General features: G+C 49.3%; 4 protein-coding genes across 5 annotated transcripts; 1 reads left to right on the plus strand and 3 right to left on the minus strand.

Annotated features, from left to right (window-relative positions):
* The first annotated feature begins 2,450 nt into the window (after positions 1-2,450).
* psme1 (proteasome activator subunit 1) lies at positions 2,451-6,513 on the plus strand. The gene is made up of 11 exons (XM_056583786.1): positions 2,451-2,676; positions 3,327-3,359; positions 3,492-3,554; positions 3,644-3,739; positions 3,859-3,916; positions 4,067-4,164; positions 4,568-4,636; positions 4,747-4,814; positions 4,915-4,969; positions 5,472-5,558; positions 6,199-6,513. The coding sequence occupies exons 1-11, from the start codon at positions 2,638-2,640 to the stop codon at positions 6,277-6,279; spliced, it is 747 nt and encodes a 248-aa protein (XP_056439761.1). The 5' UTR covers positions 2,451-2,637; the 3' UTR covers positions 6,280-6,513.
* LOC130376879 (fat storage-inducing transmembrane protein 1-like) lies at positions 4,313-8,514 on the minus strand. Its single transcript, XM_056583785.1, has 2 exons — positions 8,116-8,514; positions 4,313-7,792 (listed from the first exon to the last, which is right to left on the minus strand). Exons 1-2 carry the CDS (start codon positions 8,394-8,396, stop codon positions 7,150-7,152), a joined length of 924 nt encoding a protein of 307 aa, XP_056439760.1. The 5' UTR covers positions 8,397-8,514; the 3' UTR covers positions 4,313-7,149.
* A 298-nt stretch (positions 8,515-8,812) lies between these two features.
* dcaf11 (ddb1 and cul4 associated factor 11) lies at positions 8,813-22,636 on the minus strand. The gene is made up of 15 exons (XM_056583784.1): positions 22,412-22,636; positions 21,764-22,052; positions 21,282-21,409; positions 20,357-20,475; positions 19,843-19,907; positions 18,017-18,117; positions 17,198-17,344; positions 16,872-16,926; positions 16,610-16,678; positions 16,068-16,125; positions 15,522-15,707; positions 14,172-14,325; positions 12,384-12,536; positions 11,158-11,264; positions 8,813-10,336 (listed from the first exon to the last, which is right to left on the minus strand). The coding sequence occupies exons 2-15, from the start codon at positions 22,036-22,038 to the stop codon at positions 10,265-10,267; spliced, it is 1,689 nt and encodes a 562-aa protein (XP_056439759.1). The 5' UTR covers positions 22,039-22,052; positions 22,412-22,636; the 3' UTR covers positions 8,813-10,264.
* Positions 22,637-22,695: 59 nt separating this feature from the next.
* thtpa (thiamine triphosphatase) lies at positions 22,696-26,294 on the minus strand. Of its 2 annotated transcripts, XM_056583788.1 has the most exons (5): positions 25,735-26,294; positions 25,471-25,540; positions 25,007-25,311; positions 24,760-24,892; positions 22,696-24,380 (listed from the first exon to the last, which is right to left on the minus strand). In XM_056583788.1, exons 2-5 carry the CDS (start codon positions 25,538-25,540, stop codon positions 24,280-24,282), a joined length of 609 nt encoding a protein of 202 aa, XP_056439763.1. In that variant the 5' UTR covers positions 25,735-26,294; the 3' UTR covers positions 22,696-24,279. The 2 variants fall into 2 exon arrangements, with proteins under 2 accessions (XP_056439763.1, XP_056439762.1); XM_056583787.1 differs by having other exon boundaries at positions 24,760-25,311; positions 25,735-26,287.
* Between the last annotated feature and the right edge of the window lie 1,199 nt (positions 26,295-27,493).

The following is a 27,493-nucleotide window of genomic DNA, read 5'->3' on the forward strand; positions in this document are numbered from 1 at the left end:
CACACACACACACACACACACACACGCATACACACACACACAAACACACACACACACACACACACACACACACACACACACACACACACACACACACACACACACACACACACGCACACACACACACACACAGAGTTACAAAGGCCAACTTCATCATCAATGATCAAACACTGTTGATCATTTCTGTCATCAACTCATAGTGTCCCTGGTGTTGGGTGTAGTCTTGAGTTTCTGACCTCTTTATTGTTGACACAGAGTGCAGACGGTCTGTTCGGGCCCTAACACGCCAGGCCACTAATCAGGAAGGCAACAGGCCCTGCAGCAACCTGGGTTAGATTCCTGACTGGGCTCCATTTCGCTCCCTCTCTCCGTAAACCGGCTTCTCCGCCTCCACTGCCCTGTCCATAAAGACACGGCCTTCTTTATTTATATATATACACACCATATTACCCAGACTCTCTGCAATGATAAAAAACGTCCCTGGAATAATCTGGGGACCGATAGATCATTACGGATGAGCCGTCATCGGTTATGACCTCCTGATATGATATCAATAAAGCAGATACAGCCAATAACTAATACAGACCACTGGTCTAGTCCATGTTAACAATGAGGCGTCATCGTTTATTACCTCTTGATATGATATCAATAAAGCAGGTGCAGCTAATCACTAATAAACAGACCAGTGGCCTGGTCCGTGGTATGAACATGTTAACCATGAACCGATCAGAGGAGGAGCTCGTGGACCGCCAGAGGTTCAGTGGACTTTGATTACCTAGGCTGGTGGATTTTGGCTCGCATCCAGATGCGAACATGCATGTCCCCCGTGCGTCACCCATTCCGTGTTTATACGATTATTAATCAATGTTGGTCATGTGATGACCACAAAACACACAAGCAGGTTTTTTTGGAATCCGATTCCACAAATCTTTCGGTGGTTATCTACCGCTGCGTGTCTTTATTTATGAGTCTTTGTCCTGTGGGACCCCGAATCAATGCGATTGAATGGTGAAGATATTTACAATCAATGCAATTTTAATAGTTCAATCAATCATTGATTCTAGCAGCAGTAATACCATCTAGTGGGGACATCTTTGAACTGCAGTTCCTAAGTTTTGTCATAAACCAGCTCTTAGTTCTGACGCAAGATGGGAGGCCACACAGAAAGTAAACTTAATGAACTTAAGAATTTAGGAGCAAAAAGATAAGATAAGGAATGTAAGTCAGCATTGTCTGCAGTGTATGTGTGGGTGTAGTGTAGTGTGTCAAATGAATCTAAGCAAACCCACACAACCCCTGCTGGCTGGGTAGGAGGAGAGGAAGAGATGGTTTAACATCCATCTTAAATAGGGGAGGAGGAGCCTGATGGGAACTGAGCTCAGGTGTGACAGCTCCTGCAGACACTCCGCCTCAATCACCTGAGCAGACATTAATTATGAAGTACAACAAGAGCTAGGGTCATCACTGTGTCCAATCCTTTCCCCAGAGTGGCCTAAACAAAGATGGGTGGGTATCTGAGTCTTGCAGTAGAGGTCAGGGTGGGCGGCCTTGCAGTACACAATGTATTCAGGGTAATGTGGGCTCATATATCTAGCCTGTTTCCTGTAGAACAGTCCAATATTATTATTATTATTTTTTTTTTTTTAAACGATTTATGATGAATATATATGCTCTGTAAGGTGACCTTGGGTGTCTTGAAAGGCGCCTCTAAATTAAATGTATTATTATTATTATTATTATTAATATTGCCATGAAGCAGTCCTAAAAGCTTGGTCAAGTTTCTATGTATGAAAAATAGTCCTAATAAGTCTTTGACGCTTTTAATGATATTAATAACCACTACCACCCCGGACTAAAAACACAGCGAACAGGCAGTTAAAATAACAATAACTGAATATATTATTGCGATCATTAATCACAGCGTTTGGATGACGGACCACGTCTGCTTCTCGCGTCGGCTTGACGTCATAAATGACGGCCGTCCGGTTGGATTGTTCGACACCACCCTGGTACGCATGCGCTCATCGCAGGCCTACATCCAATAGCTATACTTGCAGTATATGATATACTGACAGTAAATGTATCTATGCCTACATCCCAAAAAAATATATAAAAATAATAATAATAATAATATGAATAAAATCTAGGTTTGCATCTGGCGCACTCTGGGCCGCGTTCCAACACGAAGACAGGAAGCAGTACACTGGGCCACGTCCCGACCTTCTTTAATAGGTCCATGGGTCCCGCCAGGTCCACGGCAGAATGCAGAACTTCTGGGACTCGGGTCCGATTCCCAACACTACGGCCAGAAGAAAAGCACCTCTCTCCTAACCTCCTGGCGAACTACAAGTCACACAATACCCCTGTCGCCTCCTGACCTGTTGAACCACAAGTCCCACAATGGCCCTCTCTCATCCTAACCTCCTTATGAACTGCAAGTCCCACAATGCCCCCCTCTCCTCCAAACCTGCCGGGGAACCACGGCTCGCTGGAGACTTTCGTTTTCGTTTTGGACGCTACGATAGTTCGCGAGCGGTAGTTCGGTGTTTTTTGTGTGATTGAAGAAACTAAAGCAGACCTTCCGTCCTCTCACTCCTAAACCCTGTCGGAGGAACCTTATCAAAGTGTTCTGCAGCCATGAGCTCTATGGAGATGAACCCCGAGTCTAAGAAACAGGTAAGAGAGAGGAGAGTCCGTGTCCAGGTCCGAGACCTGCTGCCCGCTGGTTCCGGTTCCCCTGGTTCTGGTGAGAGCTCCTGGTCTCCTTCAGGCGGTCCTCACCGAGGAGATTGATGTTGATCGCTGCTCTTTACTTCTATCACATACGATTATGTGAGGTTTAGGACAATAAAGTTGGCGCAGGAGGCGAAGAACACGCGGGAGGAAAACGAAACCAAGCTACTTTCACTGAATCACACTGATCACTGTGAGGGGGGAATATGGGTCTTATAATATGCAACATACATGCCTTGCTTTATTCAAAAGACGCCTATTGAAGAAAAGTTGATCGCGTCGTGTAGCCTCATCTCATTCACCTCATCTCATCCCTCCACTGGGTGTTGGCCAGTCAGAGTGTGTTCAGATAAACATGTAGATCGAGTTATCCTCACAGTAGCAGAGAACAGACAGCTGAAACACACCAACATGGTCTTTAGTTATCCTCACAGTAGCAGAGAACAGACAGCTGAAACACACCAACATGGTCTTTGTGTAATGTTAGCTTTGCGCCGAATCCTTAACTCAGCATAACCTCTTCAATCGGTTGTCAACTATTTCAATAAAATGAACAAAAATAAAAAGGTGTATTAACGCATACAATTGTCTAGGTGGACAACTTCTGCCAGTCACTCACCAAAGAGGTAAACACGGCACAAATAATACTTTTCGTATTTTTTATGTGTATAATACTTGCTGACATTTGATAATACTTGCTGACATTTGACGAATAACAATTATTTCTCATTCTGATCCTCACATCCTTTTCTAACTAGGCAGAAGCACTGCTCTCCAAACAATTCCCGCAGTCCATGGCCGAGATGGACGTGCTGCTGAAGGTATCTCACCACAGAACCTCTGACCCCCCCCTTATGTCCGGTCGGTGGATTGAGGTCGGTTGATAAGAGATGTCTGTTGTGGTCCCCAGACCTGCCTCAGCAGACCGGACCTGGTGCGAGCCCCCCTGGACATCCCCATCCCCGACCCCGTCAAGGAGGAAGCCAAGCGCAAGAAGAAGGAGGAAGTGAGTCACCCTGTCGTTCATGTGTTCATCTTACACACCTGGGGTCATGTGACGGGTCAATCAAACATCATGTACACGAGGTTGACGGTCGCTGAGCCTCCATCTCGATCTCCTAACAGAAGGAGGCCGCCGCCGGGAAGAAAGAGGAGGGCGACAAAGAGGACAAAGAGGATGAAGGTCTGCTCCAAAACCGTCTGCTTCCACAGAGGAGCTCCCCTGAGTGTTGTGTTGTGTGGTTATTGATCGTTGTCTTGTGTTATTGATCATTGTGTTGTTACCGAGTGTTGTGTTGTGTTGTTATTGATCGTCGTGTTGTGTTCCTCCCAGGCCCGCCGTGCGGCCCGATCTGCTGCAACGAGCACGTAGAGCGAGCTCTGAGGGAGGTGAAGCCCCAGATCCACTCGCTCAAGGAGAAACTCAACACGGTCAGACTCACTCACTCACTCACTCACTCACTCACTCACTCACTCACTCGCTCACCCTCTGAGGGAGGATCGCAACACGTCAGACTCACTCACTCACTCACTCACTCACCCTCTGAGGGAGGATCGCAACACGTCAGACTCACTCACTCACTCACTCACTCACTCGCTCACCCTCTGAGGGAGGATCGCAACACGTCAGACTCACTCACTCACTCACTCACTCGCTCACCCTCTGAGGGCGAAACTCAACATGGTCAGACTCACTCACTCACTCACACTCACCCTCCAAGGGTGAAACTCAACACGTTCAGGTCCCACGGGAACGTTGGACCATAATCAGGCCTTTACGGCGGTCTCCTGGGCCTTCAGAGGGTCTGATGTTGTGCTTCTCTCCCCCTGGCAGGTCTCCATGTGGATGCAGCTGCAGATTCCTCAAATTGAAGATGGCAACAACTTTGGAGTGGCGGTCCAGGTTAGTGACGGGTGATCTTGGATGGTCACGTCGGCCCGTTCTATGCGGTTACGTTCCTGGTTCTTTGTGGAGACGGGTGTCTCATGGTTTCTCTCCACGTCCCTCTTCAGGAGAAGGTGTTTGAGATGCTGACCCTCACACGCACCAAGATAGAGGCCTTCCAGACCCAGATCTCAAAGTGAGGCTCCGTTCATACCATCCTGTCACGCATGATTTATCAGACGATGCAAATGGCCTGCTGCCAGAGGGTTGATGTGTTCCTCTGTTCCGCTCTGCAGGTACTACAGCGAGAGAGGGGACGCCGTGGCCAAGGCCTCCAAACAGCCCCACGTGGTCAGTACAGACAGAGCTCCTGTAGGGTAGGCTTAGCTCAGGAGGTAGACCGGTTGTCTTGTAACCGAAAGGTGGCTAGTTCGATCCCCAGCTCCTCCTAGCTAGAGTGTTTATGTGTCCCTGAGCAAGGCACTTAACCCTAACTGCTCCTGACGAGCTGGCTGTCTCCTTGCATGGTTGACTCTGCTGTCGGTGTGTCAATGTGTGTATTAACCGGTGTAAGTCGCTTTGGATAAAAGCATCGGTTAAATGCCCTAAAAGTAAATGTAACTGAGCACTAACCCATCTCCTGTACAAGAAGACCATGTTATTGGTCTAACCCTGACCCTCATCACTTCAAATCAAATCCTCTCGCTTCAGGGTTTGGGGGGAAGGATTTGGCTGAGGTCCTTATTTTATGTGCTAGAAATAGTTCTTATCACAGGAGCCAGCTTATCGTTTCTTATTTGATTATTTCCTGTCCGCACCGATGTTGACGGGGCTCTCCTTCTGCTCCTCACAGGGAGACTACAGACAGCTGGTCCATGAACTCGACCAGTACCAGTACAGCGAGCTGCGCCTCGTGGTTTTGGAGATCCGCAACACCTACGTAAGGCCACTCGTCTTAATAACGGAGAGAGGTGTTACTTCTGGGCACAAGGACACCAGTTCTCCTTCAGCCCTCGCAACGCATTCATACAAACCAAACCCACTGCAGCGTATTGTTTTTATTATCGGGTCGTGCAAGACACCATACTCTGGGTTCGGCTGGATATTCCTGCATCTATTTGGACAATCCAATGGCATCACAGTCTGTTTGAATCATTGGTGTAGTCAAACAGACTACACTATTGTGCAGTCTGTCGCACAAACGGTTTGTGCAACACTGAAATATGAATCGCAAGACCGGAGGGTCTGTCCCGTCTATTGAATCAAACCCAACTGTGCCCAAAATAAATTCCATTTGTGGCCTCACAGCCGTTTGAGAAGGGCTGGTGTCTGGGAGGAGGGGCGTCTTAAGAGGGGCGGGGGCTGGGTTTGATCAGCGCTGTGTTGTCCTGATTGGTTGGGTCTCCTCTCCGCGGTCTTCCCTGTGTTTAATGAGCGGTCTCTAAAATAGACGATGATTAGAGGAACTGGCCGACCTTCGTTCCGTCATATTGTTATCAGTCCGTCCTTATCCCTATTGTCTAAGCTGACGAGCCCAGCGAGACAGAGGTTGGAGTCTTATCTGTCTCTCTGTCCTGCAGGCGGTGCTGTTTGACATCATTAACAAGAACTACGACAAGATCATGAAGCCCAAGGGGGCGTCCAAGGCCCTCATCTACTGAGGCTCTCATCTACTGAGGCCTTCACTCTGCTGAAGACACAAAAACCAGCTGGTTGTATTCCTCTGGATACATTCAGTGTTCAGTGTCATTTAGTAACAGTGAAACAGCACTCTCATTCTATCACTTACGTTTTCAGTTCAGCCTTCTCTGTGGCTATATCCTTTCTTTTGGATCTTCAAATTACTCAATAAAACTGCCTTAAAGCGTTTGCTTTTTGTGTTTCTCAAAAAGTCACTTCTCAATTTTTGTTCTTACCAATAATGACTTTAAAATGAGCTTGTGAGTATGCAGAATGTTTATGTACCAGTAAATAGACATCAGGGAGTAGGTCACGGAAAATAACTGAACATAGTCGTCACGTCTCTACTCCACAACACGCATGAAAATCTGATACACTTAACTGGAGCAGACATTTTCAAAAAGGTTTTTTACTGTTGAAAAGATATTCCACCAAAACAGATGAGTTTCAAGCACCGGATGAAGGAGAACTCTGCCTCTCCAGTGATAACAAATATATTAGAACTTCTTTGGCTGAACCTTCCAGGAAAACGGGTGTGAAGAAAAGTAGTATCTGCATCTCAAGCCTTCTCAAAGAGGTATTTCTTAAGTGGACTACGTGGGTCCAAGCACCAGCAGATCAAAACAAGAAACGGAACATGGCAGGCAGAGCTTCTACTGGTATCCAGTGCGTGTTGACACGCGTCACACAAGTAAAAACACCGGTGTGTCTGCTCCTGCACCCCTGCTCCGGGTAGGAGGCCTCAGTCTCAGTATGGATGGCCTTTCTCATGTCAGAAGTTATTGGTTTCTCAAAGCACTATTAGTGTACATAATCATAAACTAGAAATCTATCTGCCAGACTTATGTTTATCAGTCCAGTCCAACTCCTGGCGGACCGGGACAGAACCAGCTGGGCTTTAGGCGATACCAACCCTGGTAAAGCCCCCTCCACCCCAGATAGGCTATAGCGCCCCCTAGCTGCTGGGCAGGGAACTGCGGAAAGTATGCGAGCAGACACAGCAGCAGAAACAGCCAGAGAGTCAACAGGAACACACAGAGCAGGAAGAGGATCCTGAGTGGAGCTCCGGCGGGGGGTCCCGTCGGGGCCTCCGCCCTGAGGACATGGGGGCCAAACGCGGCCATCTCCTCCACCAGCAGCAGGCAGCACAGGCAGAGCGTGAGGGTGTCCTGGGACACTTCGTAGCCGCGCCACACCTGGCCCGCTCGGAGGCAGGACGCCTTGCTCTGGGCCTCCTGCAGCAGCAGCAGGGGCTGTCCGGCGAGGTCGCTCCCCCCGCCCGCCGCCGCCGCCACGGGCTGGAAGCAGGTCCCGGCGGCGTCCTCCAGGAGGCACACCAGACGCCCGGTGCCCCACCAGAGCAGCCCGGTGAGGGCGAGACGCGCTAGGTGGCGCAGCGACAGCAGGGCGGAGCGCCGCGCCGAGTAGGAGAGGAGGACGACGAAGGAGCCGGCCACGCAGAAGGTCCATCCCCACGCCGACACCAGGAACTTCCTGCCGGACAGGTCAGAGGTCGTTCATGTCAATAGCGGCCTGACTGGACACATGAAATGTCAGGGCATTTACACCCTGTTGCCATTGTCCACAACACACCAAATTGTCCACGACAGTGGTTAGTTTATATATTAGCATTAGGTAGACAGGACGAGGTGTACTTGCATGTCCTGGGTCGTCGTTACCCTATTACACGTCTGAATTAATCCTAATTGCATGTTTGGGTCTAGATACACTTAATTGGACACGTTTACAAAGTAGTGGTAAACAATAGCGCGGAACCTTTTCCATAAGGGAAACCTTATTTTGACCACGCTCCTCACCTGTAGAGGAAGTGGTTCCTGTTGGCGAAGATGCTGTAGCTGGACGTCCAGAGGCTCAGCAGCGGGCCGAACAGAACCAGCGCGTTGAGCGGCAGGTGGAAGTGACCCGCCGGGCCGCTGCCCACCACCGCGGCCAGGAGGTTGGTGAAGAGCACCAGGCCGGCGTTCAGTATCCTCCCCAGGAACCTAGCAGGCAGCGCCACTTCCGAGGCCACTTTGTACAATTTACCCAAGTTGACGTCCGGCCAGGAGCCACCATTTGATGAAGAAACGGCCTTCATCTCGAGTGGGACCTTGTTGTTGAGCTTCTACGGTGGGGGAGGATTTCTCCGTGTGGACTAGTGGGTGACTGCCCAGACCCCGTCTGTTCCTGTTGAATCACCCTGGCACCCTGACCCACGGCACATGCTGGGTAAAAATAACCCCCGTCTCTCCACAGCCCCCCTATAAATAGCCCTCTCATTCCTTAGAGGAAGCTTTAGTTCAGAAGTATGTCCATGTATCAAAGCCAGAGGATCAGTGACACATACATGTATTACAGCCAGCCCAAGGATCTGTAACATATACATGTATTACAGCCCAAGGATCTGTAACGCATACATGTATTGCATGATCTGTAACAGAATACCTGTATTACAGTCAATGGTTCAGTAGTGCATATAGAAAGTAACATGCGGGATGTAATGTAAGACAAGATAAATATTATATATGCTACACATAAATATAGCCAGAGTTTTTTTATTCAAAGTCTTGAGCTTTATGAAAGGATAACAATTAAGAATAATTCAGATAATAATTTGCACCTGTTGGTGCAGTAAAGCATTCCTCTCCCTCACCGACGAGCATTAACATGACGTGAACCTGCCAGTTAACAACTACTGAAGTTAATCAGAATGAGTCTGGGAACTTTTGAGGTCTTGCTTTGAATCTAAGGGTAAGAAATGTGTTTCCTTCACCACCTCCATGTCCGTCGAGGGGACTTCATGTGCGGCAATCGAATATAAACAATGTGTCGAGAATTAAATAATTGTTTTTTTCCTTGGGTTGCTGTCAGTTGTTTTAATTACCCAATCACTGGTCATGCCACTGTTATTCTATTCTGCTGTGTGTGTGTGCGTGTGCGTGTGCGTGTGTGTATAAATATATAAATACACACGAGGGTCGGGCCATTAAGGTGTTGTCAGTAACTAAATCAGAAGGTGTCAGACCAGCCGTTGCCTGGAGACAGCGTGAGCTGGACTGGTGAGTTACTGGGAGCGGCCCAGTCCGTTTGAGCAGCACTAGGAGAGACAGTGGACCTATGAGGGAGCTGACGTCATGGCCCACCTGGACGTGTGTGATGTCATCGCTGAGGTCGGACTCGAGGTCGGAACGCTGCAGTCTCCTTGTACCACGTTACCGCGGTGACCAACATTTATTATTAAGATCGTTAATACTGCTCCCAAAAATCGGCACCAAACAATACCATCTAACTACGTCTAACTTCCACACTAAAATATCTTACATTATTTCAACAGAATCATCGTCGTCGTTGCTCCGCGAGATTTTCAACTTTCGAAAAATGACTTCACATTAAATGTCCACCTAACGATAACAAGGAGAGTCGGTTATTAATGTTTTAAAACCATAAACCAGCAAAAAGGACTGATTAAGAAAAGCTTATTCCACTATTCATCAAGGCTCTAGCATCGAGAACACACTGAGGTTCAGGACTTTACACCAAATTAGAACGCTTTGGCCTGTTTCACCATCACAGGGAGCGGCAGACCTTCAAAAAAGTTGCCCCGCCCCTTGGGTCAAACGAGGAGGTGGGGGGGTCCCTAAGAGGCATAACGCATAACACCCCCTTCTTAACCCCACACCTCACATCATGCTTTGAGATCCTCCAGAAGAACTCACGAACCAGCATGGGAACGAAAACATAAAAAGTCTCTGTGTGCGTGTGAGCTCAGTGTCCCTCCCTCTGTTCAGCCCACTTCCCTTCTGGGGCCGGCTCCGCCTCCTCTGATGAGGCTCCTCCTGGCTCCTCCTCCTCCTGGCCCCTTCGGCTCCTCCTCCTGGCCCCTTCGGCTCCTCCTCTTCCTCCTGGCTCCTCCTCCTACTCCTGGCTCCTCCTCCCCCGACCCCTGACCCCTGACCCTGGGTCTGGTCACTCCTGGTCGCGGTGCTCCTCTATGGGGTGGGTCTGCCTGTGCTCCCACATGCGGACGGCTCCGTCCCACTGGAACACCACATGAAGAGGAGTGAGACGTGGGAGTGAGACACAGGGAACATGGAGCAGAGTGAGACGTGGGAGTGAGACACAGGGAACATGGAGCAGAGTGAGACACAGGGAACATGGAGCAGAGTGAGACGTGGGAGTGAGACACAGGGAACATGGAGCAGAGTGAGACGTGGGAGTGAGACACAGGGAACATGGAGCAGAGTGAGACGTGGGAGTGAGACACAGGGAACATGGAGCAGAGTGAGACGTGGGAGTGAGACACAGGGAACATGGAGCAGAGTGAGACGTGGGAGTGAGACACAGGGAACATGGAGCAGAGTGAGACGTGGGAGTGAGACACAGGGAACATGGAGCGGAGTGAGACACAGGGAACATGAAGCAGAGTAAGACCCGGGGGGACAAGGAAAGGAGTGAGACACGGCGATCTCTTCCTCGTTAATTAAGAGTCTATTCTTGTCCTCTGGGAGGCAATGGTTAGCCTGGCTCCACCCGCCTATGTACTTCCGCTCAATTTTCATTTCCCTTCAGTACTACGTCTCTGTCTGATATCGGGTATTCGCAGGTTTTCTGAACTGTATACATCCCACTGTAATTGTTTTAGCTGATTTCATTCTCCTTTAGTATTTCATCCTATTTTATTCTTGCTCTTTTTGTATTTTCTATGCTTTATAGATATATTTTATCGTAATTGTTACACGTTATCCTTGTAATTGTGTTGCTTGTGTATGCTCGTCGCCACTCTAAATGAGGGGAACCTCAGTGTCTCTAGTGAAAGTAAAGGTTATTGTACTGTGTCGGTCAGCCGGGGGTCTACTCACAGAGCTGCTCACGATGCTGTCCTGGTACGGGTGCCAGCTCACATCCCTCACACACGCGTCGTGGCCACAGAGCCGGGTCACCACAGCCCCGGTCAGCACGTCGTACACTACACACACACACACACACACACACACACACACACACAGTTAATATATTGTCCACATGAAGACCAAAAGGTAGAGGAGGTGGATGGAGGAGGAGGTGGGGCTGGAGATTGGAGGCAAAGGTAGAGGTGGAGGGTGGAGGTAGAGGTGGAGGGTGGAGGTAGAGGTGGAGGAAGAGGAGGTGGGTAGAGGTGGAGGGTGGAGGTAGAGGAGGTGGGTAGAGGTGAAGGGTGGAGGAAGAGGAGGTGAAGGTGGAGGGTGGAGCTAAAGGATGAGGTGGAGGGCTGAGGTAGAGGAGGTGGGTAGAGGTGAAGGTAGAGGTGGAGGGTGGAGCTAGAGGATGAGGTGGAGGGCTGAGGTAGAGGAGGTGGGTAGAGGTGGAGGGTGGAGGTAGAGGAGGTGGGTAGAGGTGAAGGGTGGAGGAAGAGGAGGTGGGTAGAGGTGGAGGGTGGAGCTAAAGGATGAGGTGGAGGGCTGAGGTAGAGGAGGTGGGTAGAGGTGGAGGGTGGAGGTAGAGGAGGTGGGTAGAGGTGAAGGGTGGAGGAAGAGGAGGTGGGTAGAGGTGGAGGGTGGAGGTAGAGGAGGAGGGTAGAGGTGAAGGTAGAGGTGGAGGGTGGAGCTAGAGGATGAGGTGGAGGGCTGAGGTAGAGGAGGTGGGTGGAGGTGGAGGGTGGAGGTAGAGGAGGTGAAGGTGGAGGTGAAGGGTGGAGGTAGAGGAGGTGGGTTGAGGTGGAGGGTGGTGGTAGAGGAGGTGAAGGTAGAGGTGGAGGGTGGAGGTAGAGGAGGTGGGTGGAGGTGGAGGGTGGAGCTAGAGGATGAGGTGGAGGGCTGAGGTAGAGGAGGTGGGTGGAGGTGGAGGGTGGTGGTAGAGGAGGTGGGTTGAGGTGGAGGGTGGAGGTAGAGGAGGTGGGTGGAGGTGGAGGGTGGTGGTAGAGGAGGTGGGTTGAGGTGGAGGGTGGAGGTAGAGGAGGTGGGTGGAGGTGGAGGGTGGTGGTAGAGGAGGTGGGTTGAGGTGGAGGGTGGAGGTAGAGGAGGTGGGTGGAGGTGGAGGGTGGTGGTAGAGGAGGTGGGTGGAGGTGGAGGGTGGAGGTAGAGGAGGTGAAGGTGGAGGTGCGCCCCACCTATGATCTTGCCGGTGGAGCAGCCCGTGTAGATGTAGCGTTGGCCGGTGGTGAACTCCGGGGAGAAGCGGCAGCGGATCAGCGTGTGCAGAACGCCGTGGCCGCGGTACGTCATCACCGAGGTGTCGCCCATCAGCTTGTGTCTCTTCAGCGCTACAGGAGGAGAGACAAGCAAACCATCACTGGTTACCATCAAACCACCACTGGTTACCTTCAAACTATAACTGGTTACCTTCAAACCATCACTGGTTACCATCAAACTATCACTGGTTACCATCAAACCACCACTGGTTACCATCAAACTATCACTGGTTACCATCAAACCACCACTGGTTACCTTCAAACTATAACTGGTTACCTTCAAACCATCACTGGTTACCATCAAACCACCACTGGTTACCATCAAACTGTCACTGGTTACCATCAAACAAAACCATCACTGGTTACCTTCAAACTATAACTGGTTACCTTCAAACCATCACTGGTTACCATCAAACCACCACTGGTTACCATCAAACTGTCACTGGTTACCATTCAAACAAAACCATCACTGGTTACCTTCAAACTATAACTGGTTACCTTCAAACCATCACTGGTTACCATCAAACCACCACTGGTTACCTTCAAACTATGACTGGTTACCTTCAAACTATAACTGGTTACCTTCAAACCAATCACCGGTTACCATTGAACCACCACTGATTACCATCAAATCATTACTGGTTACCATCAAACTATCACTGGTTACCATCAAACCATCACTGGTTACCTTCAAACCCATCAATGTTAGTAACACGCAGGGCTACCATCTGGACAGTACTGGTAGTGACGGGGCTGTACTGGTAGAGACGGGGCTGTACTGGTAGTGACGGGGCTGTACTGGTAGTGACGGGGATGTACTGGTAGTGACGGGGATGTACTGGTAGTGACGGGGCTGTACTGGTAGTGACGGGGCTGTACTGGTAGAGAGGGGCTGTACTGGTAGAGACGGGGCTGTACTGGTAGTGACGGGGATGTACTGGTAGTGACGGGGCTGTACTGGTAGTGACGGGGCTGTACTGGTAGTGACGGGGCTGTACTGGTAGAGACGGGGCTGTACTGGTAGAGACGGGGCTGTACTGGTAGTGACGGGGCTGTACTGGTAGTGACGGGGATGTACTGGTAGTGACGGGGATGTACTGGTAGTGACGGGGCTGTACTGGTAGTGACGGGGCTGTACTGGTAGAGAGGGGCTGTACTGGTAGAGACGGGGCTGTACTGGTAGTGACGGGGATGTACTGGTAGTGACGGGGCTGTACTGGTAGTGACGGGGCTGTACTGGTAGAGACGGGGCTGTACTGGTAGAGACGGGGCTGTACTGGTAGAGACGGGGCTGTACTGGTAGAGACGGGGCTGTACTGGTAGAGACGGGGCAGTACTGGCAGTGACGGGGCTGTACTGGTAGTGACGGGGCGGTACTGGTAGTGACGGGGCTGTACTGGTAGTGACGGGGCTGTACTGGTAGTGACGGGGCTGTACTGGTAGTGACGGGGCTGTACTGGTAGAGACGGGGCGGTACTGGTAGAGACGGGGCTGTACTGGTAGAGAGGGGGCGGTACTGGTAGAGACAGGGCTGTACTGGTAGTGACAGGGCTGTACTGGTAGAGACGGGGCTGTACTGGTAGAGACGGGGCTGTACTGGTAGAGACGGGGCTGTACTGGTAGTGACGGGGCTGTACTGGTAGTGACGGGGCTGTACTGGTAGAGACGGGGCTGTACTGGTAGAGACAGGGCGGTACTGGGGCTCACCTCTCTGGGGGACCTGCTGCCAGCGGTAGTCCCAGTTCTGCTGGGTGACGGCCAGGCGCGAGGCAGCCAGCCCCTCCTTGGGAGAGAACTTCCTGACGTCCCACAGCTTGATGGACTGGTCCTTGGAGTTGCTGATCAGGTAGCGAGCGTCGCCCTGCCCCCAGAGAGACAGTACAGTTCAGAGAGACAGTACAGTTCAGAGACAGTACCGTTCAGAGAGACAGCACCGTTCAGAGAGACAGTACCGTTCAGAGAGACAGTACCGTTCAGAGAGACAGCAGCATTCAGAGAGGCAGTACCGTTCAGAGAGACAGTACCGTTCAGAGAGACAGCAGCATTCAGAGAGGCAGTACCGTTCAGAGAGACAGTACCGTTCAGAGAGGCAGTACCGTTCAGAGAGACAGTACCGTTCAGAGAGACAGTACCGTTCAGAGAGGCAGTACCGTTCAGAGAGACAGTACCGTTCAGAGAGACAGTACCGTTCAGAGAGACAGTACCGTTCAGAGAGACAGTACCGTTCAGAGAGACAGTACCGTTCAGAGAGGCAGTACCGTTCAGAGAGACAGTACCGTTCAGAGAGACAGTACCGTTCAGAGAGACAGTACCGTTCAGAGAGACAGTACCGTTCAGAGAGACAGTACCGTTTAGAGCGACAGTACCGTTCGGAGAGACAGTACCGTTCAGAGAGCCAGAACCGTTTAGAGCGACAGTACCGTTCAGAGAGACAGTACCGTTCAGAGCGACAGTAATGTTTAGAGAGACAGTACCGTTCAGAGAGACAGTACCCCAACATTCAGAGAGACAGTACCGTTCAGAGAGAATACCCCAACATTCAGAGAGACAGTACCGATCAGAGAGACAGTACTGATCAGAGAGACAGTACCCCAGCGTTCAGAGACTGTACCGTTCAGAGAGACAGTACCGCACCGTTCAGAGAGACAGAAACAGCCCCCTCTCTATGACCTCTTGATATTAGGAGAATCACATCAACAGAACCCCAGCCTCAAAGATGTTCTAACGCTGGGCTCCAGCTCTACAGTAATGAAGTGCAGCCCTCAGCTGGAGGTGAGACACATTAACAACCCCACAGACGGCCCTCCTCCTCTCCTCCACCCCCTGCCTCCTCCATCTCCCCCTCCCCCTCCTCCACCACCTCGAACCCCACCCTCCTCACCCTTCTCCTCCCTTTCCTCCTCCCCTCCCCCTCCCTCTGCCCCTCCCCTCCCCCTCCTCCCTCTTCCCCCTCCTCCTCCTCCCCCTCCTCTTCCTCCTCCCCCTCCTCCTCCACCACCTCGAACCCCACCCTCCTCCCTTTCCCCCTCCCCTCCTCCTCCCCCTCCCCCTCCTCACCTTGCTGTCGATGAAGGTGACTCCGTCGCGGTGTCCGGCCAGCTGTCCCACGGGCTGCGGTCTGTCCTCCCTCAGCGTCCGTCTGTCCCACACCTTGCACAGGGCGTCGTCGCTGCCCGAGAACAGCAGCTGGGAGGAGCTGTCGGCGAACGCCACAGCGTTCACGTCGTCCTCGTGGGCGTCGATCTGGGGAGGGGGGAGGGTCATTGGAGTTCCACGTTTAAATGTTTCCCCCGTGCATCGTTGACATACGGGTGGGAGAGCCTCCCCAGCCGTGTGTGTGCGCGCGTGCGCGTGCGTGTGTTAGGACCATATGAGGACAGAACAGACCCCAGATAAGGACGACCACAGCACAAAGAAAAAGGTATGCGTGCGTGTGGGAGAAGGCAGAGACCACACACACACACACACACACACACACACACACACACACACACACACACACACACACACACACACACACACACACACACACACACACACACACACACACACACACACACACACACACACACACACACAATGTCGGGACCTGTGATGACATACCTTGAGCGTTCTCTTGTTCTGCTCCCGATCGAACACGTACAGACAGCCGTCATTGGCCCTGCGGATGGAGCAGAGCGTACACTTAGCCTCTGAAACCACCTCCAGCCCGTCTCCCGATCCCTCATTTCCATCCCAACTCCACACATATTGTCCACTTCTGTTTCTACTACGTAGCCTGACGTCAACAGACCCACGTGGAAATCAGTCCTCACGTATCACTGAGATTGACCTGCAACCAATCAGAACAACGGAACGCTGTTCTGATTGGTTACAGGTCAATCTTAGTGCTGCTGGCTCTTGGTGATTGGGAGCCAGTGGCAGCCATCTTGGTTGTTTATGAAGATGCCTCGTCGGCCATGGTGTTAAACCCGCCCCATTTCAGATAAATGATTGTGATTGGCCAGGCCAGGTCTGATAGAAATGGGTCTGAACATGGAAGGACCTGAGCTGGCGGATTAGACTGGTTCAAGCCCGGACGTGTTCCAAACCACATCCTCATCTTCTGACGACACATCGTTTGATCCCGGACTAACTCTACTCACCCTCCTAAGATCTCCTTTCCGTCCGTCGACGCGGCCAGGGAGAACACGCAGAACCTCCGCTCGTCCGGACTGCAGAACACACACACACACAAACACAGAGACACACACACAGACACACACACAGAGACAGAGACATGCACACACACACCATCAGTCATCCCAGTGGGGATGATGTCGGGTGGGGTTCTGATGCTGGGTGGTGGCTCTACGGGGGGGGGGGGGGGGGGGGGGTCTATGGGGTCACCAAGAGGTCAACACTCACCTGAGGTCCAGCGCTGTGTGGCACTCGCTGTCCCCGTCGACGCTGCACACGTGAACTGGGGGGGGGGTGACACACACACATGTTTATCCTCAAATGGAATTTTGCACGATACATTACAAATTACAAATGTGTTCTGCGTTATTATAATGTACAAATGTAAAGTACACATGTTATGATATTCGGGTGACAGAAAGGAACGGTGCCCTCTACTGATATCGTCTTGGCGATCACCCTGGGTTGGTTCTACACCAATGAGGGAGAGCAGAGAGCAGAGAGCAGAGAGCAGAGAGCAGAGAGCAGAGAGCCGAGAGGGAGCTCTATCTTACTGTAGTCGGACCAGCTGGAGTAGAGGATGCTCTGGGCGTCGGGGGTGAAGCACACGTCCAGCACGCTCCAGCCCACGTCCCGGGCCTTCACCGTGCGCAGCAGGTGGAAGCGTCGCCTGGTGGTGTCGTACAGCCGGATGTTCTGGTCTGGGGGGGGGGGGAACAAGAGGATGTTTGCTTTTATTTTATTCTCTCACACATCCAGTAAAATGCATGTTGCACTCCTCCTCATCTTCTCGAATAGAGCCGGTGCTCTGGGGCAGGTTAATTGACACTTTGCACGCAGTGCAAACCACCAATTATCCTTCGGAGCAGGTGCAGCGCCGTACGCTCAAAGCCATGTGTCTGCGTCGGAGCTTCAGAGGCCAAAGGGTCTGGTTTGATCTGGCCGGGGTGTAGACATGATGCAGAGTGCAGCCCTTCCATTTGATTTATAGCCTTCTGAAGAACACAACGCTGTGTTCTGGGATGAGAACGTAGCCTGCTGCTTGCCATTGACTTTACTTTGATGATAAAATAAAATGCCTTTATCCCATCAGATGCTCAAAATGTAGCCAATTACTTTAAAGGCCGTGATTGGTTTACTTTGACGTGGACACACACACACACACACACACACACACACACACACACACACACACACACACCTGTAGCCTTGGCACGAGTACCTGAAGGTTAATCTCTTGACTTTGCGTCCTGTAGATATCGTGTGATTTCGCTGTCCTTGTCAGGGCCGCATCAATTGACTCCTGCTGTTTATTTTCTATTTTCTATGCAAGCATCTGATAGAAGTAAGGGTAGAAAGGATTGAGTGCTCACCTTGGCAGGCAGAGAGGAACATGCCGCCATCGCTGCTGTAGAGACCACAGAAGGCTTTCTGGTGGTAGGTGTCCTTGTGGGAAACGTAGTTTGGCAAGAATCTAAAGGAACAAAAGTTGCCAGGCTTTTTTTTTAGTCAAGTCAGTCACGGGATATGACTGTTCTTTGAGCTCTGACGCAAAGAAAAGAAAAAAAACACATCCTCCATCAAAACAGCTTCTGCGCCTCAATTAGAAATGAATTCTAAATCTGGTACATGGGTCAAAGGGGAAGGATGTGGATATTAGTGGCACATAACGGAACCGATTGGCAGAAATTGAATATAATATTAATAAGTATGTATTAATTAGTTTACACTTAAATGAAAATGAGAATGATTGTGTTTGAGCCCTTAATATCTACATGGGGAGAGGGTCCTCTTCCACGTTGAACCGCCATGTTTCTACGGTAACCCAGAAGGGACCAACAGTGCGAGAGAACTCATTTTACGTTCAATCAAAAACGTGGGTTTTGGGCTAAGAGTTCTAGGTTGGGGGGGGGGGGGGTCTTGTAATATATAACCCCATGGCTAGGACTATTCTGTGATAGTAATTAGTATCACTGTTGCGTAGGAGCATTATAATAAGCAGTATGGTATATCAAATGCGCCACAGGCCTTGGTGTTAAGACAATTGTGTGACGGAGAAGCGTCACGTTGGGAAGGAAGGGCGAGAGGGGACTTAGGCAAGGCAAGGCAACTTTATTTATATAGCACTTTTCATACACAAGGCAGACTCAAAGTGCCTCACATATAAACATTGTCATACAATAAAATAAAATAATAGATAAGTAAAAGAAAACGTATGCAAGAAATGAGTAAAATAGAAAGTGCAATGTATTTAAGAGAAAATTAAATTGAAAGTTAAAAAGGCTTTTTAGTAAGTAAAATTGAAAGTGCAATGTATTTAAGATCAGATCAACAGTCTCTCTGGAACCCAAGTCGGGACTACAACCCGACCTAAAGGAACTTGGTCCTTTCTCTGGAACTCCAATCCAGATTCTAGGACTCTAACCCAGACAGAACTTGGACACAAACTCAGGACTCTAACCCTTATACAAACAAACTCAGGACTTTAACCCTTATACAAACAAACTCAGGACTCTAACCCTTATACAAATACAAACTCAGGACTCTAACCCTTAACAATATTCTAGGACTCTAACCCAGCTTCTAGGACTCTAGCCCAGACCAAAGGCCTAATCAATTTATTCTAGGACTCTAACCCAGCTTCTAGGACTCTAGCCAAGACCAAAAGGACAAACTCAGGACTCTAACCCTTATACAACCTTTCTCTCTGGTATCAGATCATGTATTTTTCTGGTAAAAATAGAAAATAAAGGGAAAGTTAAAAAGGCATTTTAGTAAAATAAAGGTAAAGTATTTAAGATTTAGCAGAAAGCTAAAGCAAACATAAAAGTCTTCAATCTTGTTTTAAAGGTGCTCAGAGTTGGGGCAAGTCTTAAATCCTCAGGGAGTTTATTCCAGCTATTTGTTGCATAGTAACTAAATCCTGCTTTCCCATGTTTCGTGTTTACTCTGGGGATAATTAACAGATTGGTCTCAGAAGATCTTAGTGTTCTAGAAGGCTTATGTAGTGGAAGCATATCAGTTAAATATTTTGGGCCTAAACCATGTAGGGATTTATAGGTTAGCAACATGATTTTAAAATAAATTCTCAATCAAAAAACTTACTGCTAGATGCTACTGAGTCGTACACACTGGAACGTCACACTAACAGTGAAGATCTGTAGGGTTGGGGAAGAAGAGGTTGTTTGAACATACTCACTGTGAGCGGATTCGACTGCACTCTCCATGGGAAAAACTGGAGCCTTTACACCGGCCTTGTTCCCGCTGAGAGACAAACAAACACAGCCATAGGGTCACAGACATTAAATACATACACATAAAAATCATATATAGATATCATATGCATATATCATATGAATGTATATGATATCCACACACACACACACACACACACACACACACACACACACACACACACACACACACACACACACACACACACACACACACACACACACACACACACACACACACACTAAAGTTCAAAAGTTTGGGGTCACCAAGACATTTTCATGTTTCCATGAAAGCCCCCACAATAGTTTTCAGCTGTGCTATCATAATGCACAAGGGTTTCCTAATCATCATTTAAAAAAAAAGACATTTTTAAGTGACCCCAAATTTGTAAACGGTAGTGTGTATATCATATGATAGAGATATACATCTATTTGATATAGATATATGCACATCCATCCATCTCATCTCTGCTCTCTTGCCTCTGTGAGCATGTTGGTGAAGCTCTGTCTGCTCTTCATGCCGGTGGAGGCGGTGGCCAACATGATCTGAGTCCGGATCTCACTCCGGTCCAACTCCTGCGTGTCTGGACGGACGTCCACTTAGAAAAGGACATGAAACAGGGGTCACAATTAATGTTACTCTGAGAGGGAGAGCGAGAGTGAGAGAAAGAAAGAAAGAAAGAAAGAAAGAAAGAAAGAAAGAAAGAAAGAAAGAAAGAAAGAAAGAAAGAAAGAAAGAAAGAAAGAAAGAAAGAAAGAAAGAAAGAAAGAAAGAGACTGATTTCCATGTGGGTCTGTGGGTTGAGGCGACTGGGATGCAAATAAGAGGCAGAGAGAGACAGAGCGACTGAGACAGAGAGAGGAAGAGAGACAGGGACAGAGACAGAGAGACAGAGACAGAGACACAGCTCTGATGGTATGTGACTGCCGCAAGGCCTTGCCGATGATTGTCCTGTCTCCCAATTAGGACTGATGAAGAGGGGCGGAGTCACTTTGTTTGTGGCCTATATTGGGCGCCTCTTTTCATGTTTGTTTGATCTCTTTTCATTATGCGTTATCAAATAAACCTTGATTTTTTTTTTTATAGAATCACACCTCCACCCTCCCTCGTTGTCTGGTTACCCTAGGCCAGGAGAATGCGAGAGGGTACCCAGACATGAGGAAGGGCGGAGGACGTGTGATTCTATTCAACAATAATCAAGGTTTATTTGAAAACCCATAATGAAAAGAGAACACACAACAACAGTTGCAGCATGGCCATTAGGTGAAGATGCCAAAAAAGGGAGGGCTGGACCCCTCTAACCAGGCGCCCAATATAGGCCACAAACAAAGTGACTCCGCCCCTCTTCATCAGTCCTAATTGCGGGCCAGGCACATCAGTCCTAATTGGAGAAGGAGTCCTCACCTGGGGGGTTGTACCGGTCTCCAAGCCGGCCCTCCCAGGCTCCATCACTGTCCTCGTCGGAGTCTGAGTAGGACTGGACCAGCTGGAGGCCTGTGGCCCCACTGCCATGGACCAGCCTCACCTGGCCCCTAGCACAGGGAGGAATGGGCTCAGCTCTGAGTGCATGGAGCGCCAGGGCACGGGTCGCCGCCTCTGAACACGAACACATACAACCTTTGAGTCGGTTGTATGTGTACGTTTATCCTTGTTCTTTGCTGTGACCTCATTCCCTGGTGTGTTATGCTGCCTGCAGCCAGATCTCTCCCGTTAAACAGGTTTTTAAAACTAACCTCAGCTCGACCTTACCAGTTTAAACAAAGATTAAAATAGATAGAAACGCATTAAAGTTAGCACAAAGCTCTTAGTGTTAACGGCTATCCTGTCTCATGGCTGGTTTCCTCCAGGGGCGACGTGAACTGTAAAGCGAGCCGACTCGTCCCCACCTCCTCAGTAGGTACGCCAGTACTTCTGCTAGGTCGACGTCCTCCTCAGAGGTGGTCTGCCCGTCCCCCGTCCTGCGGCCGCGGCCCCGGCTGGGTGGGTTCTCCTCCTCTTCCGGCTGATCTGGCGGGTCACTGCGGGACGAGCCCCTGCTGCCCTGGCTGGATGGGTTCTCTTCCTGGTTGGATGGGTTCTCCCCCTCTTCCGGCTGATCTGACGGGTTACTGCTGGACGACCCCCTGCCTCCAGACATCCCAGAACTGGACTGAGAGCCCATAGACCGAGGGGAGCCTGGACAGGGAGTGGACGGGGTTGGGAGGGGTGAAGGACAGGATGAAGACCAGTATTAAGTACACAGGATTTGTACAACGGGAGGAGAGACGATAGGAGGACCCCGGTGGTTTAAACCGTAAACAGGACGGGTTATCTCCCCTAACCAGTCTTATCCAAACTGGGTAAACATCTTATCTGATGGTACCAGAGACACACGTACTTCCACCACGCAGCGGAGTGTGAGTCAGGCGAACAACACAACACCATCTGCCGATGTAGGCTGACTTTTAACGTTTTAATGTTAAGATGCTAATTAAGATGCTGTCTTTTTGCTGAACTCCGATTAGCCAACCCTCACCCCGACCCCACCACCTTACCGTGTGACGTCCAGGCTCGGCTGATTGACAGCTGTCAGTCAAATCTCTTCTCGTTTTGATATGGACGTCAGGTCCGCTCAAAGTAATGTAACCAGCTGAACTTGTGTGTCGTTATTAAACCTTATCTCGACGTGTTTCTCCTGGGCGCTAACTCCTCAGCAGGACCGCGGGCCGCCATGTTGTTTACAAAGTGGAGGAGAACCTGCTCGAGCGGAGGGGTCACGTGACCACCACGTCGAGCTGCGGAGTGGGTCACGTGATCACCACGTCGAGCTGCGGAGGTGTCACGTAACCACCACGTCAGGGTGTGCGAGACTGTCCATGGACCATGGACTGATGCCGCCTTCAAATCAGTCGGAGTTTCCGGGAGGCTCGGAGGATCGGACCCGCTCGGAGGAAAGTAATTTTGATACCCTGTTGGGACAGAGTTTTCGCTCGGAGTTTCGTGCAGACCTCCGACATCACGTCACAACAATGGCTGCCCATTTCATTGATAGACTAAAGTGAACATGCAGCAACACTAAAAGGCGAACTTAACACCCATTCTAACATTTGCATTATGATACATTATAGCTTACAATTATAAACATCACCTGATGAATTCTCGCTCATGTTCAACCATCGCAAGCAATTCTAAAAACTGATTCATCTTATTCGGCAAAGAGGTCCCTGCGGGCATCCATACTAGTTATGAAGTCTTGACTCACGGTCACGAACATTCCGGTTTTATGTCATAGCCTACAGACTTCTGGGCGGCAAGATCTTTTCGGAAGAAGGGAATTGATTGATTGATTGAAAACTTTATTGAACAACAATTAACAGAAGTGTTAAAAAGGATTAAAAAAAACCACAATAAAGCCCAAAAGCTTGTTTCCATTGTGGTCCTTAAGGTGGAAAGGGAAAAAAACACATGGACTAAAACATGGACAACACATGGACTACAACGTTGAGTACAAAAGGAGAACAACATAAATAAAACAAGGGAGAAGTTCCCTGGCAGACACACAGACGTAAAGGTATACGTAAAGACACGTAAGAGCCTCCGAACCTCCGAGCTGTTTTGAAGGCGGCTTTACCTGGCTGTGTGCGTTCCTCTCTACATCACTGCTCTGACGTCAGCATCACAACAGCGTGACTCTGGCCAGGGCCGCTGGCCTTCAGCATGATGAGACGCCGGTCACATAAGCATAACTCAGATGATTAGATCATCAAGGCCCCTATCAGCACCTCCATACCACGAACCTCGTAATACATGGGATGGGATTATGACACAGAGCGGCATGTGAATGTGTTATATTGAACTGAGGTCTTATTAGCTATAACAAATAATAAAGTCAACTAATAACTTTTTTTATCGTTTAAAGATATTTAAAATATTCTTGGGTTTACAAACTAATTCTATTATGATCTCTGCCACCTCCAGCATGAAGGTTTATTGTATTTTTTACAGCTCTGTTGAAGACGTTCACTGCTGGTGACAATAAAATGAATTGAGATCGACCCAAGTCTCAAAAAAAATCCATGTACCTCAAGTTTTTGTGGATGTAATACATACAATATATTTTAATGTATTTCCCAGATTGCTGTTAGTAGGGAATAATTGAGGATTTTCATGAGCATGGTTTTAAATGTCCAAATTATCAATATTCTCAGCCTTTATTAGACCAATTATATTTCAAGACTTTTCTCAACCCATAACAAATTTGTATTAGTTAGATAGAAATAGATTTTTTTTAATTTACAGAAGTATATTTTAAGATAGACAGACATTTTTCTTGTGTAGCAAGTAAATTAAGAAAACTAGTTAAACATTTGTACAATTTAAATATAATTCCTAAAATGTATGAACTTTAATATAAAAACATTTATCAAAGTATATGTGCCCTTTGTAGTTTAACATAATGCTCTGGGCAAAATCTTTGGAGGTAAACATCCATTTTTCCTTCGACTCGCAAATTCCTGGTCAAACCTGTAAAAAAAGAAATGCATTTAGTACAAAGTGAATGGTCAAGTCAAAGGAGTAGACGTTGAGTCTAGTTGTACACATACATACTGCTGTCATACAAACTGTTCATATCCAGCGTACTGTCCATCTATGCTGCTCTTATCTGTTATATCCATCTTATGCTGCTCATACCTAGGTCTCTTTACTTTTGCTGCTCTATTGCACTATATGACAATTCATATTCAAACTGCACCTTAATTGTTCTTTTGCATTAATATTTAGATCTCCGACTACATTTCGTTGTTATTGTACTTGTACTCTGCACAGTGACAATAAAGTTGAATCTGAATCTGACATGTTCGACACTCAGACTAAAGTCAGAACGGCGTTCGCTGCTCCTCACCCAGCCTCCTCGCTGCTCGTTCGATCTTCTCCAGAGCAGACCCCACCTCCTCTCCCTCCTGCACCAGCACTTCTATCTCCCCCACGGTGTAGCCGAAGTCCGCCTGATCCAGATCTATCTGCACGCCCTCCTCCTGCAGGGTGAAGGATCGCCGGGCCGTGGTGAACTCCGCAAAGCACCGCAGGTTCAGCTCCCCCGGCCACGGGTCGCCGACTCCTTCTGGTCCACCTGGTTCTTCATGGCTTACCTGTCCGACAGTAACCAAAGGACCAGGGAGCGGATCCGTGTTGAGGCTACCACCAGCACATTGCTTAAGGACCTCTTTGACTCTGGATTGAATCTCAGGAAGGCTGGTGATCTCCTTGTAGCGTGAACAGAGAGAGGCCTCCTCCAGTCCTTCTCCACTCGTCTCCTGCGTCTTTCCGACTGCTGGGGGACACTTCAGCTCCCAGCTGTCTTCACGTTTACGTAGCCACGTGTCCCTCAAAGTCAGCTCAAAATCTGGGGTGTCAAAGTACTGGTCGTGGATCTCACGTTGACCAATACACACAGCTGGGATACGAGAAGATGGAGAGAGAGAAGACACACATTGAATACAACCATTGACACTATTTAATGCTTTTCATACCGTACAATATACTTACAAATAATGTTGATCTACAACTTAATTTAAAAAAAAAAACGTAATAAGCTCGACCATCAACAACAAACCTCCGATTTCTTCCAGCCGTTTCCACATCCCGGCGTCACACACAAACTTCCGCTCCACCTCAACACTCATCTGGAATTACACTTAATTACACTTCAACAAAACAAGTTGCAGAATATATTTGATCTACTTCTGAAATCCCATTGAGCTGCACCTGTCTATCAGCCCATTCACAATCTACTGAGCACAATCTGTTGCATTGAGCCAAACCTGTTCAGCAGATATAATACTTTTATACAAGCATTACAATAAAGCAAACCACGCACCTTTTGAGATCCCGAACGGACAGCTACAGAGAAGATCCAAACAGGCCCTGCAGGTCAGATTGATTCAGGCACAGTAGACGCCTCTCTCGGTGTTTGCGGACATCGTGTCCCGCTCCACTAACGCAGTAGACGCCTCTCTCTGTGTTCGCGGACATCATATCCCGCTCCACTAACGCAGGGGCACCATCTGATATCCACGCGGCCCGCAGATGGTTAACGGGTTAATGGTTAATGGGTTAATGGTAATAGTTAACGGGTTAATCCTCCGCTCATGTTTTGTACATTTCTGTACAGTTTGTGCCACACCTATGATTCCACTGAATATCCAAGCATCTTGTTCGCAGGTGTAATTGGTTTGACAGATCATTATTATTCGAGTCACTCCTGTTTTGTGTTCCTTTATCGCATTATACCAATAGCTTGAAACACTTAGATCAACATCGTTTCACCTTCAGTCGGGTGTTTGGGAAAGTGTTTATCTCGATTGGTTTCCAGCGATCATACTCCCCAGGCTTGTTGTGTATAATCTCACTAAAGCAGACATGTACTCAGTAATACCCAATAATCACACAAAAAGAGAATCTTTCATATCTGTTACATAATGGATCTCTGATGGCAATGTCTCATTCTGCCCCCAATCAGCCTTGGGGGGAGCTGTCGAGTGTTTACCAGAAGGGAGAGGGGGAGGAGAGGGGCGAGGGAGGAGGGGGAGATCAAGCGAGGGAGGGCTGAGCGAGAAAACTTTTCAGTCCTGAGGAGCCGGAGGAACGTGGAGCGGAGCGGAGACCATGCAGGTAAATGCGGCAGCTAATTGCGCTCAACTTAATTAAACGACACGCGCGAGACTCCCAATCACGGCTACGTGACCCGCAGACTTCCCTTCCCGCGGTTAATTGGACCGAGTGGACGACGATCGCGCTGTGGACCCCTCTGATCCGCCAGAGGAATCCAACATTAAACCCAAACTTTCCTCCTCTCCTCCCCTCCTCTCTTCTCTCCCCCCCGTCACGTCGTCCTCCGCGGGTAGCTTAGCATTGACTTATGTCGCCAATTACGGCGTGACGCTGATTAAAACGGGGATCTTGACGCAAAAGTGTTGGACCAGAGGTATTAAGGGTGTGGATCGGAGGATCTGAACCCATCGAGGTGGTCCGTGGAGCGGGAGGGGGGGCAGGCACACATCTGTAGCCGGAACCAGCTCGTTAATTAGACGCTCGGTAGGCCTCAGTCTGCTGCGGCGGCGGGCGGAGGGGCGCTGCATACCCGGCTGGCAGCACGCAATCAGCGGGGTAAGCTGTAACTCGAGGCCGGGGCTTTTGTTGAGGTTTTGTTAAGGTTACTGTGGGCGACCTGTGTTCAACCCGTGGCGAGGCCGGGGAAGACTTGTGTCTTTGTGGACACCTGGAGTACCGGGGGTCTGATCCGTGTCCACTTGAGGACTTCATGAGGTTTAAGGCTCTTCAGCAGGACCGAGGGGTTAATTATCTCCGTGCTAACAGGCTAGCTAGCGGAGTGGATGTCATCAGTCTTTGTTGATTAACGAAATGCTCTGGTGAAGGAACGACGCGTTATTAACGGCGTGGGACCCGACCCTCGAAGTTACCGTGCACTTCTGAGTGTCATGCAGGGTTATTGATGAGATGATCGGCAGATCAGGTCTTCTAAACGGCGGTAATGCGTCGTTACGGGGGCTACACGTCGAGCTAATTGCTAATTGATTCATCGCAGCCAGCAGAGCTAATTAAGATTAAGATGATGG

The sequence above is a fragment of the Gadus chalcogrammus genome, chromosome 23, assembly GCF_026213295.1.
Source record: "Gadus chalcogrammus isolate NIFS_2021 chromosome 23, NIFS_Gcha_1.0, whole genome shotgun sequence".
Taxonomy (NCBI): Eukaryota; Metazoa; Chordata; class Actinopteri; order Gadiformes; family Gadidae; genus Gadus; species Gadus chalcogrammus.

What these genes read in the sequence shown, in the direction of transcription:
- psme1 (XM_056583786.1), top strand. Translation starts at nt 2,638, where the DNA reads ATGAGCTCTATGGAGATGAACCCCGAGTCTAAGAAACAG. An exon ending in TCAAGGAGAAACTCAACACG is followed by an intron (nt 4,165 to 4,567) that starts GTCAGACTCACT and finishes TCCCCCTGGCAG; the next exon opens with GTCTCCATGTGGATGCAGCT. An exon ending in ACTTTGGAGTGGCGGTCCAG is followed by an intron (nt 4,637 to 4,746) that starts GTTAGTGACGGG and finishes GTCCCTCTTCAG; the next exon opens with GAGAAGGTGTTTGAGATGCT.
- LOC130376879 (XM_056583785.1), bottom strand. Translation starts at nt 8,396, where the DNA reads ATGAAGGCCGTTTCTTCATCAAATGGTGGCTCCTGGCCGGACGTCAAC. An exon ending in AGGAACCACTTCCTCTACAG is followed by an intron (nt 7,793 to 8,115) that starts GTGAGGAGCGTG and finishes CCTGTCCGGCAG; the next exon opens with GAAGTTCCTGGTGTCGGCGT.
- thtpa (XM_056583787.1), bottom strand. Translation starts at nt 25,540, where the DNA reads ATGAGTGTTGAGGTGGAGCGGAAGTTTGTGTGTGACGCCGGGATGTGG. An exon ending in ACGGCTGGAAGAAATCGGAG is followed by an intron (nt 25,312 to 25,470) that starts GTTTGTTGTTGA and finishes CTCGTATCCCAG; the next exon opens with CTGTGTGTATTGGTCAACGT. An exon ending in ACGAGCAGCGAGGAGGCTGG is followed by an intron (nt 24,381 to 24,759) that starts GTGAGGAGCAGC and finishes CTTTTTTTACAG; the next exon opens with GTTTGACCAGGAATTTGCGA.
- dcaf11 (XM_056583784.1), bottom strand. Translation starts at nt 22,038, where the DNA reads ATGGGCTCTCAGTCCAGTTCTGGGATGTCTGGAGGCAGGGGGTCGTCC. An exon ending in TCACCAACATGCTCACAGAG is followed by an intron (nt 19,908 to 20,356) that starts GCAAGAGAGCAG and finishes TTTGTCTCTCAG; the next exon opens with CGGGAACAAGGCCGGTGTAA. An exon ending in TGCAGTCGAATCCGCTCACA is followed by an intron (nt 18,118 to 19,842) that starts GTGAGTATGTTC and finishes TTGTTCCTTTAG; the next exon opens with ATTCTTGCCAAACTACGTTT.